This window comes from Antechinus flavipes, chromosome 5 (assembly GCF_016432865.1).
Source record: "Antechinus flavipes isolate AdamAnt ecotype Samford, QLD, Australia chromosome 5, AdamAnt_v2, whole genome shotgun sequence".
Taxonomy (NCBI): domain Eukaryota; kingdom Metazoa; phylum Chordata; class Mammalia; order Dasyuromorphia; family Dasyuridae; genus Antechinus; species Antechinus flavipes.
The window spans coordinates 263972027-263986808 of NC_067402.1; the positions used below are offsets into that span (position 1 = coordinate 263972027).

At 37.1% G+C, this 14782-nt stretch overlaps 1 protein-coding gene across 1 annotated transcript; it reads right to left on the reverse strand.

Annotated features, from left to right (window-relative positions):
- Positions 1 to 11958: 11958 nt before the first annotated feature.
- CCER1 (coiled-coil glutamate rich protein 1) lies at positions 11959 to 13803 on the reverse strand. Its single transcript, XM_051962499.1, has 2 exons — positions 12730 to 13803; positions 11959 to 12588 (listed from the first exon to the last, which is right to left on the reverse strand). The coding sequence occupies exons 1-2, from the start codon at positions 13699 to 13701 to the stop codon at positions 12121 to 12123; spliced, it is 1440 nt and encodes a 479-aa protein (XP_051818459.1). The 5' UTR covers positions 13702 to 13803; the 3' UTR covers positions 11959 to 12120.
- Positions 13804 to 14782: the final 979 nt, after the last annotated feature.

Below are 14782 nucleotides of genomic sequence, written 5' to 3' on the forward strand. Positions count from 1 at the left end.
ACAGATGCTCACACATATACATATACGTGCATTGCATATGTATATATCATATAGTTGTATATACTTATGTATATGTAATTACATATGCATATGTATAAATTATAGAAGGTTGGACAAGTTTTTGCTTTAGTGATCTCTACTATACAAAATATTACCTGCTTATCAAGATCACAGTGAAGATTAAATGAGATAATATTTGTAAAAACTATTAAGCACAGTGCCTGAAACATATACTCAGCACTTAATAAATGCTTTCTTATATACACATACATATTTGTGTGTATATACATATATATGTATATGTATGTATACACACATATATTTGAAGCTAGGAATGGGAAAGGAAGAAGGGGGAACTATGTGCCAATCATAGTGGCAAGCACTTTATAAATATTGTCTCATTTTATCTTCTCAATTGTTACTGTGAGAAAAGTGCTTTTATGATCCCCATTTTACAATTCAGGCAACTGAGGCAGGCATTGGTTAAGTAAGCTATTTGCCCAAAATCACACAGCTAGGAAATGTCTGAGAGCAGATCTGAGCTCAAGTTTCATCTCCTGTGTGCCCTTCTCTGTGTTAAAACAGCAACTTGAAAAATAAATACTGACTTCTATAGACAGTGAGTTTCCTCATCTGGGAATTCCCTATATCAATAAAATCATCTAAAACAAGGTTTTTTTTTTTTTTTTTTTTTTTTTAAATTTGGGGTATCTGAAATTCTTTTGATGATTATTTCAATATAATTAATTTCCTTTATAATCTTATGTACTTTTTTCATATGATTTTTAAAATGCCTTTCTCAAAAAGGTCTGTTGGCTTCAGAAGACTGGATACACACAAAAGATGAAGAAGCCCAATAAAAGAATAGTGGAAAAAACAAGTAATTTCTGACGAGTTCATCTGTATTCCCTTTGCCATTAGGTGGCAGATCTCAGAATCATATATTCAGCAGCTATAGAATAAAAGCCAGGTGGAATAAGGGATAATTAGTAAAATTTGACTATATGGGATTTTAAATTCAAGCTAGCTCATTCTAATTGCTTAGTCTGACAGTGAAGGGTGTCTCAGAATGTTGGTGGTGGTGGAGAAATATATATATATATATAATATATATATATATATATATATATATATATATATATCCATATGTATATAATGTATTTGTGTCTATACATACACATCTTATGTATTTATGTGTATGTATGTACCTATGAGAACGTATATACTCATGAGAATGAAAAATATATAATCAAATGAAAAGAATCCATTTATGAAAAGTGTGATATTGACATTTGAAATTTACTAAAATGAAAACTTAAACAGCATTAAAGACCATTTAGGTAGCACAGTGGACTTGGACTTGGAATCAGGATGACGCCTTCCTGAGTTCAAATCTGGTCTCAAGCACTTACTGGTTGCATGACCCTGGATACTTAATCCTGTTTGCCTCAGTTTCCTATATGTTAAATGAGCTGGAGAAGGAAATAACAAACCAGTTCAGTAACTAGCCAAAAGCCCCAATTGGGATCATAAGAGTGAAACATGTCTGAAATTATTAAACAAATGCATTATGTAATCTTATACCAACAATCTACACTAGGGCACCCAAACACTAAGGAACTGAGTCTTTTTGAGGGATATGAAAGAACACAAAAACACCAGTTTTAGACACACTTTCTTTGTAAAGAAATTAATTTCATTTTATGACATTGAAGGAAAAGTGTTATGAGAAATACCTAACAAAGGTATAACAAAGTGTCTTGAGATGCCTAGGATAAAGGTAATATATAAAACCAAAGGTACCTCCCCTAAAGATAACTTGGCAAGACTTAATTATTACAGAACTATCAATTAAATGAAATTCTCAAACATCAAATTAAGGGAAAAAATTAAATAATAATAAGAGTCTAAAACAGTACCTGGAAATCACAGTTTGCTGTCAATCCAAAATACTTAAAAGAGAAAAAATGGGGAATATTAGGCTTAAGTTTTAAAAGGTGATTGATATATCAAGAGGTGATAGAGGCTGAAATAACTCATTAAAAACTCGAGAGAAAAATTTCAAATTTAAAATTAATGCCTGATACAAAATAAATATGGAAGTATCAACAGCCTTTTCCCATGTCACAACACAGTGTCACCATGTTTCACAGCCTCTCATTGAATGTTCATTTTTTTCATATTGGATTCAGATTTGTAAGATCTCTCATTCTAAGCTGCATCTTAAGCTCCTTTGTTTATTAGTCATGTAATTCAGTTTACTTTTGCAATTTCTAAAGTGTGCAGAATAATATTTTCACTTAGTCAACAATTTATTACGTGTAAAGATGTTTAAAGCATAGATTTTGTTTGTTTTGCTTTATTTTCCCAGAGGCAATTTGTGAATTCTTTTCCTTCATTTTAACCACCTCTGGCAAGAGGCATATTCAGAAATTGGTGGCAATTTTCTTACATTGTTTCTTGAATTAGAATATTTATTCTTTACTCATCAGGAGGCCAATCAATGGGTCTTTTAGGTTATCATTCTATATATTTTGTCTGATGGCTACATTTTGGTTGTGTAATGGGGTCATGTTTTGAAAAGTAATATTTTTTGCTTCTCCTTCCAGACTGTGCTTCACTTTATCTGTTTTCCCAATCTCTTGCTCTCTCCCTTTCTTTGGAGAAACCAGCCACCATGCACATCACACACATCCTTAAGTGCAATGAGATGGAACAATGAAAAGAGAGATTGGCCTAGGAAGGCTCATCTTTGTAAGTGCAAATCTGGCTTCAAAGACTTCTGGCTGTGTTAACCCTAGGAAAATCATCTAACCCTGCTTTCCTCAGTTTCCTCAATTGTAAACATGAACTGGAGGAAACAAATAGCAAAGCACTTCAGTATCTTTGCCAAGAAAACCCCAAACGGGATCACAAAGAGTCAGTCATACCTGAAGCTACTTAACAACCAAACAGAGGAAAATGTAACAATCTCAAAAGTCATTTAGACATGATTTTCTCCTTTTGTAATCTGAAATAGACTTCACAAGGCGAGTATTTTTATGCTAATTTATATGACAGTTATATATGCGCAAGTCTTGCACTTTATCAGGTTGTAAATTCCTTGGAGATAATTTTTATCTTCTTTATTCCTGAATGTTTAGCATAGTGAATTGCAAATGGATACTCCATAACCATTTGGGTTAAATTGAATTTATGGATAAAAAATATGGCTCTCCTTAAGCTAAAACAATTTCCATTCTGTTGCTTAAAAATTGAATCATTTATTCAAGATAAGTAAAATAAGGTAGTTTCTATTTGATGAAATCTTGAAAAGTAACATGATTGAACTCAGGGTGATTGGAAGCAGCACCCTAGAGAATCTTAATCTATACTTTAAGATAATGAATTATGCTTTCTTTTAGCTGCTTTTGTAAATTCAGAGTCAAAGACAATAACACTTATCTCAACATTGAGAATCAAGCTCTATTTTCTTAGTAGGCAAAATAGCATTCAATCATCCATTTTTGCATTTGTACTAAACTACAGATGGCCAAATTGTTCTAGATATATCAGCCTACATATATTGAGGGTTTTTTTTTTTTTTTTTTGGTCTTGTTTCAATTTTTCTGATTACTTCTGCAAAGTTGGATATAATTGTTTTCATCTGAATTCTTCTCTAAATGTCCTTGTCTCTTGAAGTACTACTAAAGTAAGTCCCAACTGTCTTGGAAATCCACAAACTTGTCTCCCTCATTAGGTATTAGTGCATTTTTCTTAATTTTTCAGTATTTTGAGGCATTTGTAATCTTTTTATTTTACTACTCACCTTTCTGATTTTTGTATGTTAATTGTGTTGATTTATCTGTTTGTGTTCTTAGTTTTTAGCTTTTTTTGTCTCCTGACATTTAATAGTTTTTAAGATTTCTTCCTTATATTCTCCTGTTGCTCCTTTTTTAAATTTTAAAAATTTTGTCAATATTTGTCAATTATCTTTCTACTTCCGATTTCTCATCTTCACAATTTGAGAAAACAGACTTATAACAGATTTATAAACCATTTATCTAAAAACTTAATTTTTATAAATTTGGAGTAGTTCCTTATATATCTGGTAAATGAGACATTTATCAGAGATGCTTCTAGAAATATTTTCACCCAGTTACCTATTTCTAATTTTAGCTATACTGGATTTATTTGTACAAAAACTTTTAGATTTCATTTAATCAAAGGTATATATTTTGTTTTCTGTGACACACCTTATCCCTATGTTTAGTAATGAACTTTTCCTATATCCATAGTTTTGAATGGTAGTTTCTTCCTTTTCCTTCTTACTATGATCTGCTTTTTATAGCTTGGCCATTTGTCCATTTTATGGAGATTATCTTGGCATATGATGTATAAGATATGGTTGAAAATCTGTTAAATTTTTTCCCAAAAGCTGTGGTCTTTGGGTTCATGGAATGCTAGACTATTAGGTTAATTTGCTTCTAGGTTCTTTTGCCACATATACATACATATATATAAAACCTATTCTGCTGATTGCCATATTCACAACTAGAACCAAATTATTTTGATTACTGTTTTGTAGTATAATTTAAGATTTTGTCCTGTTTTGCTTAAAGCCCAATTATTTTCCTTTTCATTGTGTTCCCTTATACACTTTATCTTTTGTTCTTCCAACTCAATCTCATCATTTTCTTAGTTCTATAAAGCAATTCTCCAGTAGTTTTAATTCAATTTGGGAGGGAGGTGTTAATTGTATTAATCTTTTATTATTATTATTATTATTAAGATTTATATTTTTTGTTGTTTAATGAGAATTAAGTTTTTTGTTTCACATTCATTATTTTTTGATGATGTAATTATTTGAGATGTTTTCCCCCAAGGACTGCTTTGACTATATCTTCCCAAAATTAGCACAATGTCTTGTTATCTTTTATAGAAAATTATCTTTATGATCGTTTCTATGATTTGAACTTGTGACCCATTAGTTCAGGAAAAATTATCTAGTTTCCAATTAATTGCCATTCTTTATTGGCCCTTATGAAATATATATATATATGTCCATATATATAAATAAATCCAAATATACATATATAGATATATAGTGGCCAATAGATGTTTAATATTTCTGCCTGTTCCCATTTACTTGTGAAGTTTTTATGTCCTGAATAATTTTAATATTTGTAAAAATGCCATGGCTGTGTTATATATGTATATATACTTTTATATACACATATATATTATGTATATATTATGCATGTATATATGTATACTACTTTCTACTTTCGTTCTTATTTACACTGGAGTACTATGAGAGAGATAGGGTCAGAGTATGAGTGAAAGAGAGAGAAGAGCAATCCTGCACTATTTAAGTTTTCTGTAACCCATTTAGATTTTCCTTTAGCTATTTAGTTACATCAGTTAGCACACAGATAAAGGAGATACAATGGATAAAGTACCTATGATTTCCCCTCCTTCCTGGGGCAACTAAGTAGTACTGTGGATATAGTGTAGGGATTGGAATTAGGAAGATTTGAGTTCAAATACTATTCTTACCCTTACTAACTGTATGACATGGATAAGTCACTAAAACAAAACAAAACAACAACTTCCATCTGTCTCAATTTTGTATTCTCTGAAGTGGGATAATAGCATTCATAATGATGGTTAATAGTGATTAAAGGATATTTGTAATCACTTCACAAAACTTAAAAGTATTATATTGATGCTGAATCATGACTACCACACTGAAAATTATGATACATTTCATATATAGAAAATTATACATAGTAGATAAAATGTCATTTTCCCTATTATCTCTTAAAATTCAGTCTCTTCCCTGGTATCTGGACTGATATGATTGCTATTTGTTTTGTTAGTTCAGCTGAAGTGTAATAGATTTTGCTTTGGTCTTTTATTTTAATTCTATTTAAATCTTTATGTTTAAAGTATGTTTCTTGTAAACAGCAAACATTAGATTCTGCTTTCTAATCAATTCTCTATTCTTGTCTATTGTACAAGTGATTTTATTTCATTCACATTTACAGTTAGGGTTATTAAATTTTATTTCCCATAAATAATAGTTATGAATATTAAATTTATTTACATACAATTCTTATACCTTTTCTTTCTTTGCTTTCTATTCTCTTGTTGGGAACAGGAGTGTGCTTGCAGGTGATATTCTATACTTGATGCAGTTAGCTTTTGTTCCTCTGCTCTTTAACCTTCATTTTCTTTGAAAATTTTCTCTTCACATCCAATACCTCTCCCTTAGGTTAGAGGCTTCTTTTTTGACTATTCTGTAAATCTTTCCTACCTTTTATTCATCCCATTCTTTTCAGCTTCCATGTTGAGTTGAATTTATTTCTACATTATGTGTTCTAGACCCTATCTTGACCAGTTCAAATGAAAATATTTCAATTAACACTTTCCCACATATCGTTTCATTTGTAAATACACTTGAATTATCCAAATGACCAGACTTCCTACTATTTGCTTCCATAGTATGTTATTTCCCTCCCATTTTTCCCTAAAGATCATCAAAACATAAAATCAGGTTTATTTCTAATTTGCTCCCTCTATTACTTGTAATGACTTAACAGTCACCATCAAAATATAAACACTTTATAATTTTAAAGTCCTTTTTACTCTCATTGCTATTTACTTTATATAACTCTAATCTCAGAAGTTTTTGCTCAGCTGTTTTTATCAAGTTTATGTTTATATTTATTATTAATTTTATGAAGAAATTACTTTATAGATATTTAATGATCTATGGGAATATGAGTTATTACTACTTCTATAAAAAACAGTAAGGCGGAACACAGAACCATCCATTTGTTACTAAAATTTCAGTAGTTTATTCACTTTTATTTAGCCTATATTGGACAGCTATTTCAAAAGCTGTGGGCAAAAAAAAAAAAAAAAAAAAAAAACAAAACCAAAAAAAAAAAATGGATATACAAAAATCCCCTTTCTTCATGGAAAAGAATACTATGTTCTATCTAGATATCCTTAGTATAATTTTCAAATTATAAAAATTTCTCTCCTGCCAAAAGGTGGATAACAGTGATAATCTTGGTACCCATTAAAAATTTGGACAGAGTTATAATCCTGGTCCCTTCTTTAAAAAGATTAATAGTACCTATGAATACAGAAATAACTTATTTTGCCATTGTTCTAAAGAATAGGATTTTTTTTTGTCCTTTTTACTCATGCAAATTGCAGAATAACTCAATACTTCTGAAAGAAGAAACAAAACTTTCAGATATATCACTAAAGCCTTTTGTCTTCTAAAGTACTACCTTCATGTAATTTTAGATATTATATCTCTAGTTTCTGTCATCTACCATCTGCATAAAGCTTGGTTATTAAGCTCTGTGATTTGGGGTGGTCATGGAAATCTCTGATTAAGCATGACACTGAAATACTGAAAGTTATTAGATCTCTGGTACTTAGAACCAGTAAAAGATCAACATCCCCTTCACTATCTATGTAATTGTATGTGGTTGGGTCGATTTCTTTTAAACTTCTGAATAAGGACTTCTATCTTCTCAAAGGGTCAGTGCCTACAGCTGTGTAAAACTGACTATATTGTCATTTCCATATTTAACCAGAAGCCAAAAAAGTTGAGATATCTTTTTAAAGGGTATTATGAAAATAGTGGACCTTGCCTGAGAATCACTAACAAACTTACCTCTCTGAAGTTTCATCCTGGCTCTAAATCATCAGGAGAAGACCAGAAGATTTGAAGAACCCCCAAAATATGCTGAAAGGGCTTTTTCCCTGAGATGATGTCCAGAGGCTAATAGACAGAGGACTAACATATTCATCATCAGCTTTTCCAAGAAAATTTCTGTCTGTATACAGAAGCATCTGCTGCTATTTTTTTCTATCTTCCATTTTTTTGTGGTTTTGTTTTTGTCTTGTCACACTTGTGACCATATGCATATGATCCCCACTGTCATCCAGGCTTTAGGTAACGCTACATGATATCTAAAAGGTGGTGCAAGCCTGCATTGAGGGAGGGCATTCCTTGTATAGGAATGCGTTCTATCAATTAAGTTACAGATACCTATCCCTAAATAAGGGACTAAACTTAGAAGCGTGTCATCTCTCTTAAGGAAATTGAACACAGAACAGTCTACACTTCTAATAAAAGGATGTCTTTATGCCTTGATTGAGTGTATCCAAGATTCCAAAAGTATGACAACAGAAAAGGGCATTAAAAATAATTTGTGATGAGTGCTTCTTCTGCAATATTTCTTGGTAAAGAACTATCTTCGGTCCAATATGTACATCTCATCCAAAGAGCTTGGGATTGGGAGGCAGGGGATTTATGATGTTCAGTTGTTTTTCAAGTCGTGTCTGATTCTTCAGGACTCCATTTGGAATTTTCTTGGCAAAGATACTGGAGTGGCTTGCCATTTCCTTCTGCAATTCATTTTACAGATGAGGTTGGGCAAATAGGGTTAAGTAATTTGGAGTCACACAGCTTAGCTGGTAAATGTCTGAGGCTGGATTTGAACTCAGGAAGATGCGGTTTCCTGACTCTAAGTCCAGTAATCTATCTATTGTGTCAGCTGGCACAAATTGGGGGAGGATATTAGGAAACATGATAAATTATTCATTGTTTTGGACTGAGACCCCTTCCAAATCTAAATTTTTTGATATTATGCTTCTGAATCTTATAGTTGAATAACTGACTTTCTTCAAACATTTAAATTCAGAATTAAATATGATTTTTTCAGGTTTTGATCTATCTTCTAGATGTCAGGGTTTTAGGGAAAACCCTTTTAAATTTACCACCTCAAATTTTAGTATATCTTATCTAAATATCTAGCTATCCACCTATCTATATTTATCCATCTAACTATTTATCTATCCATCCACCATCTATCTATCCATTCTAATCTATACTAACTTTTCTGTTTTATCTATTTCGTTCTACTTATGTCTCTCTTTCTATTCCAGACTATTTTATCTGTGTTTACATATATACATAATGCATCAAACATTTACTAAGCACCTATTTAATGAGGCACTTTTCTGAATAGGGAAACAAAAACAAATTTAATGCAATTCTTGCCCTCATGGGACTTAACACTATACATTTATTTAGTTAGTGAACCTGAGTTTAAATTTCACTTTTTGACAATTAGTAAATTGTCTCACTTTGGGCAATTTACTTAACTTCCCTGAGGAACTTCGATTTTCCTCATATATAAAATGAGAGGACCTTCCCCACCTTGTATATTATCTCTTCAATCTTCCGTTATATCAATTGAACCATGTTTAAAGTGGTAGGGTTATATTTCATTAAGGGTTCTCAAACTTTTTGGAATCTTAAAATTTATTACCTCTCTCCCCCTCTCCCAAATAACTTCTACTTATGTAATATACTCACACATAAGTATATTACTATTTAACAAAAAAGAAATGTCTTAATATTTATTAGGAAAATAATTTTGACTTCACAGATCCTTTGAATGGTCTAACGGCCTCAAGGATCTCCAAGGGGTGCTTTGATCAATACTTGGAGAACTTCTGATTTATATAATTAAATCTCTAAATCCCAGGAATTTACTTATAAAAATTTTCATCAATATGACTTATGAGACAGAATAGCAGATCTGGACAATAGATGATCTGAATGTTGGCTCTTAACTCTGATACTTGTAATATAATTTTACCTTTTGAAATGTGTTTATCTGTGGAAAAGGATGAGTGATACTTTCTGCACTTGAGAGGATTGATTGTCTTGGGGAAAACACTCTGCAAATCTTAAAAGTTGTGAGTTTCTGTGCATTTATTGTTAGATGTCAGACTTCCCTGCTTATCAGAGACATTTTCAACCTATTTTGTCCACTGGACTGCCCTTCTTACAAGAAATATCTAATGTTTTCCAAATTCTAAATTCTATAACTTCTGAGAATCATATTGTATGAGCCTACATATTTATCAGACAGGTATAGATTTCAATCTCTCACAAAATGTTAGAACTGGTAAAGGAGCTCAAAAAAGATGATCCATGACCAAGTCCAAAATATTGAGTTTTATAAATATATATATCAAGCAATATTGGCACTTTTGATTAAAAATTCACAAATATAAAATTTGAATTATATCATAAATCATTACGATACAGTGGGGGAAAAAGTTATGGCTCATCAGACTAGGGTTCACATTTTCATTTCGTTCCTGTATGACCTTGGATGTGTACTCCTTTATCTTCTAGGCCCTTTCCCTCATCTGTAAAATGAGTTGGATGGCTTTCTGAGGCTCTCTTTTCAGTTCCTACATGTTTATGATTTTGAAATTATGCTTCCAAGCTTATTTAATTTTTTTGGTGTTTTTTTTTCATATTGAATAGAACCTATCCCTATTTTGCTCAGACTAGAAAGTATAGCAGCTACCACTCAAGGATTTTGATCCCAATATTAATTGCAATGCACAGAAGTTTTGACTCTCTTCATTTTTCCAACTTGGTTGTCCCAATCTCTGAGACTCGCTATATGAATATGAATGCCAAGTTTAATGGAGACAACTGATAGGCTAAATTAGCCACATATTACAATTCAAAACTCTGGAATTCAATTGTTCTACCAGCCTCAGTCTGTCTCCCTAGTAAGCAGGGAAATGTGCCACCATATCCAGATAGAAGTTGTCTCTTAAAAATGTTTGTGTCCTTCTTGCATATTAAGTTTTTTTTTTTTTTTTCCTAAATACATCTGGAGAGTTGCGAGTTTTTGAGTAGGTATGTATACATGCTCTTATTCTTCATCTGTCAGAAAGATGTTGTAGAAACCTGCTAAGTAAATTATGGAAATAAAAGTTCTTTGAAGAAAAAAATGCTAATTTTTAAAAATTTGAATGAATGCTTGGGGGAAAAAAAAACAACATTATTTTCCAAAACTTATTAACTTAATAAAACACACACTCTCACATACATCTCAAGTGGCCTTTGTAGTTAGTTTCTCCTTTTCAGGAGAAAAAAAAAAGCCATTCCCAGACAAAAATAAATTTAAAAAAACCTATAAAATTGGGAAATAAAAATAAAATTAATGTTCCTCCCCCTTAAAAGGCCAAAAGTGATCTGTCAAAAAGAAAAAAAAAAACACCCATTCTTCAAAAACCATTCACCATGGATCCTCTGAAACTTATTCACAGAAAAGTATCCATCCAGGAACCACCGCTTCAACATCTATATGTTCCACTGTTTTTGCAGTTACCTGGGAATTTAACCAGATTTGCAAGTTGCAGCACTTGACAGACATCTGACCATGGGGAATCCTCTCCATTCATGGATTATGGATTGCGGAGGCCATGGCAGACAACCATATACACAGAAGCAACTTCATGTTCTTCTGAGGAAGATCCATGGCACTGTGGAACAAGGAATACAAATAAGCAATACCACAAGACATTGTAGATGGGGTTACCACAATAAAACCTATAAAAAGGAGCTCTCAAGTTGCAAAGCTTATTGGGGGGGCAAAAGGTACATAGCAAAACAGATAATTCTATTATGGCCCCACTTACTTTCAAAGGACCAGTGGGGAAAGTTTCATGCATTCAATGTTCAAAGCCAGTGGCATATACTTTTTAAATATTTAAAGTTCCAGTGTTGCTTAAATTTAAAAGCAACAAAACAAAACAAAAACAAAAACTTAAAAGTTCAAGGGAATGCTGGAAGGCATAATATTAACAGATCTCACTGTGCAATGTTTTCCCCCCTTCAGCATCGATATAGGCCAAAAAAAACAAAAACAAAAAAAGAAAAAAGGAAAAAAAAAAACACCATTTTTTTTAAAGCTAAAATTCCCTGGGTGGGGACCCCTTGGTAGGTGGGGGTGGGAGTGAAAAAAAGATTTATCTAAACTGTTGTAATAAAAACAAAAATGTGTCCTATTAAAACAATTGCAACTATAAACCCCCACTGGGGGCCCCTCCCCCTACCCATTATTCACACACAAACATCATTAATATTTTTAATCATCTTACAATTTTACAAAGGAGGGGTGTGCATAGATAATATTTATTCATGGAACTCACTTTTATATTAGATTTTTTTTAGCTGCTAATTTCATTTTAGCCAAAGAATCAGTTCCATCCTATTCATCCATCCCTCTCCTCAGTCTAACACAGAACTTTCTGCACAATCATAGGGCATCCTTCTTGAAGCTTCTGGAGAATTCTACGCTCCCGGGTTAAAAAATCACAGTTCAAAATGATTTCTGGCTCTTCTTCAGGTGTTAATGGGCTGGTGAGAGGGCTCTCTAGAGATTGTTGGTCTTCGTCTTCCTGCTGCTCTTCCTCCTGGTAGTCCTCTTCTTCCTCCATCTCCTCCTCTTCCTGCTCTTCCTCCTCCTCCTCCTCCTCTTCCTCCTCCTCCTCAACCTCCTCCTCCTCTTCTTCAACCTCCTCCTCCTCTTCAACCTCCTCATTGCCATACTCTTTCAGCTCTTCTTCCTCATTCTCATCTTTGAACTCTTCCTCCTCGTCCCCCTCCTCCGATTCTTCCTCTTCCTCTCCATACCGCTCCTCTTCTTCCTCTTCCTCACGGTCCTCCTCCTCTTCTTCCTCCTCCTCTTCCTCCTCCTCCTCTTTGGCTTCCTCTTCCTCATCCTCTTCTCTTTCCTCCTCCTCCTCTTTTTCCTCCTCCTCCTCCTCCTCCTCTTCTTCCTCCTCCTCATCTTCTTCTTTCTCCTCCTCCTCCTCCTCCTCTTCCTCCTCCTCCTCCTCCTCTTCCCTCTCCTCCTCCTCAATCCCTCCTTGCTGCAGAGAAAGGTGGAGCAGATGCCCCTCTTCTTCCTCCTCCTCGTCCTCCTCGACAGCAGCCTCGGGACTGGGCACGAGGCAATAGAGCTGCTTCTGGACGAAGCTGTAGAAAGTTTCCTGCAGCAGCTGCATTTCCTGGTCTTCCTGCTCCCCGCTGCGCACCGGCTGGTGCGCCCCGATGCTGTCCGGGGGGGAAGCGCAGTCTTCCACCACGGCTTCTGGGTCCTGCCCTTCGGCTGCCGTCGCTGCAGCCGCCGCGGCCGCAGCCTGCCTGGCCCGCAGGGCCTCCTGCTGGCGCTCCTGCTTCTCTTGCTTGCGCATGTCTTCGTAGACCTGGTTCATGATGAACTGCGTGGTGTTGCGCGGAGCGCGCATGCCGGGCGCCCGGCGGCCGTACAGGTTGACCGGGCGCAGCAGGGCGCTCAGGTCCACTGGCGGGCTGCTCTGCAGGGGGCGCCGGGGGCCGCGTCGTACGCCGCGGCCCTTCCTGCCCCAGCGCTTCTTCTTCTTCTTGCGGTAGAGCCGTCCGGGGACGGGCTTGTCAGGTGCACTCCAGCAGGAGCAGCAGCATGGACAGGGAGGCCGCAGTCCGTACACCCGCACCACCTGCACTCGACCCGGCGGCTTCCAAACTTCCACGGGGGGGCAGCGCCACGGGCCGGGGGTCCAGCAGGCTCCGGGACCCCAGCAGGTGGGGCTGGCTGGACGCTCAGGGCGCCGCTGCGTATGGGGCCACGGGGGGCCCGGGTCATGCTGATGCTTCGCCTGCTTTCGCAGCTCCTCGTACTCCAGCTTGGGGCCGGAACAGTGGCGCCGTCGCGACATCGCGGTGCTCCTCCTCCGTCGGTGGCACGGGGACCAAGGAGGGAGAGCCGATGGCGAGGCCCAGCCGCCACCTAGGTTCAGTGGGTCCGCCCGTCGGTCAAGGGCCAAGGCCATGCCCTCTTCGCACAACTGTCACGTCGAGGATTGTCGAGGATGCTGGCGAACCCCGCTTGCTAGAGCGGGGTCGCGGGGCGAGGAGGGGTGGACTCCCGAAGATCTCGGGTGGCTGCTTTGCCGCAGCGGTCCCCACGCACCTCGCGCCTCCTCTTCTCCCCAGCTGGCGACACCGCTTGGCGCCCCACGTGTGCCTTCCCTCTGCGGTCTCGCCTTCTTCCCTCCAAAGGGTCTCCCCCTTTTCCTCGCGCCCCCCGCCCGGGGGTGAACCTCGTCCTTCTTGCCTTCTTTCTTCCTAACTTCTTTTATTTTCCCTCTTCTTTGCCTTCGCACCTAAGAAGTTGCCTCGCCCAGGCTAGGCAGATGGATGGATGGATGATGGATGGGTGGGACAGGGGGGCTGAGTAAGGATGGTCGGGGGGAGGGAGTTTATTGGTGAGCTACGCGCTGTGAGCCCCGCTCCTTGTTCCCGCACAAACCCGTCTCCGCGGTAACGCGGGGGTGGGGATTGGGGGTGGGCCGGGGGAGCGCGTTACCTTGCTGCACCCTCTCTCTCAGCTCAGGTGCCAGTGTGGTCGCCGGTCCAGGCCGGACTGAGGAGAGCGCGGGGCCCGAGCTGCTTCAAATACCGGCCGGGGCCCCCGCGTGCCCACAGCGTCCCTGGTTACTCAGAGCAACAGCCAATCAGAGGGCTGGATTATGCTCCCAGTGTGTGAAGCCGGGATTCGGCCCCAGAACTAGGGGTTGTATGAGTATTCTCAGGGGGCTTGTGACGCAGCTGGGGGCAGGGAGGTCTAAGGAGAGGGGCAGGTAATGGGGGCTGGCTTGGCTGCCCAGAAGGAGTAGAAGTTCCAAAGAGTTCCTTGGACTCCCCTACCCTCAGTCATTGAGGGGATGGTGGAAGGTGAGAAAGCAGCATTGGTCCCTTCGGGGTGTAAAGAGTTCCATAAATGGTCACAGATTTAATCACCTAGAAAAATTTAGAAAAATATTTAGAAATGGAAGGGTCCTTAGAAGATCAACTGATACCTCCTCAACCCCACCCTTTTCATTTTACAGATGAGAAAACTGAGGCCCAGTG

Excerpts from the sequence above, each read along its gene's own strand:
- CCER1 (XM_051962499.1), bottom strand. The coding sequence starts at position 13,701 with ATGGCCTTGGCCCTTGACCGACGGGCGGACCCACTGAACCTAGGTGGC. Across the intron at positions 12,589-12,729 it reads TTGAGGAGGAGGAGAGGGAA|GAGGAGGAGGAGGAAGAGGA; the intron begins GAGGAGGAGGAG and ends GAGGAAGCCAAA.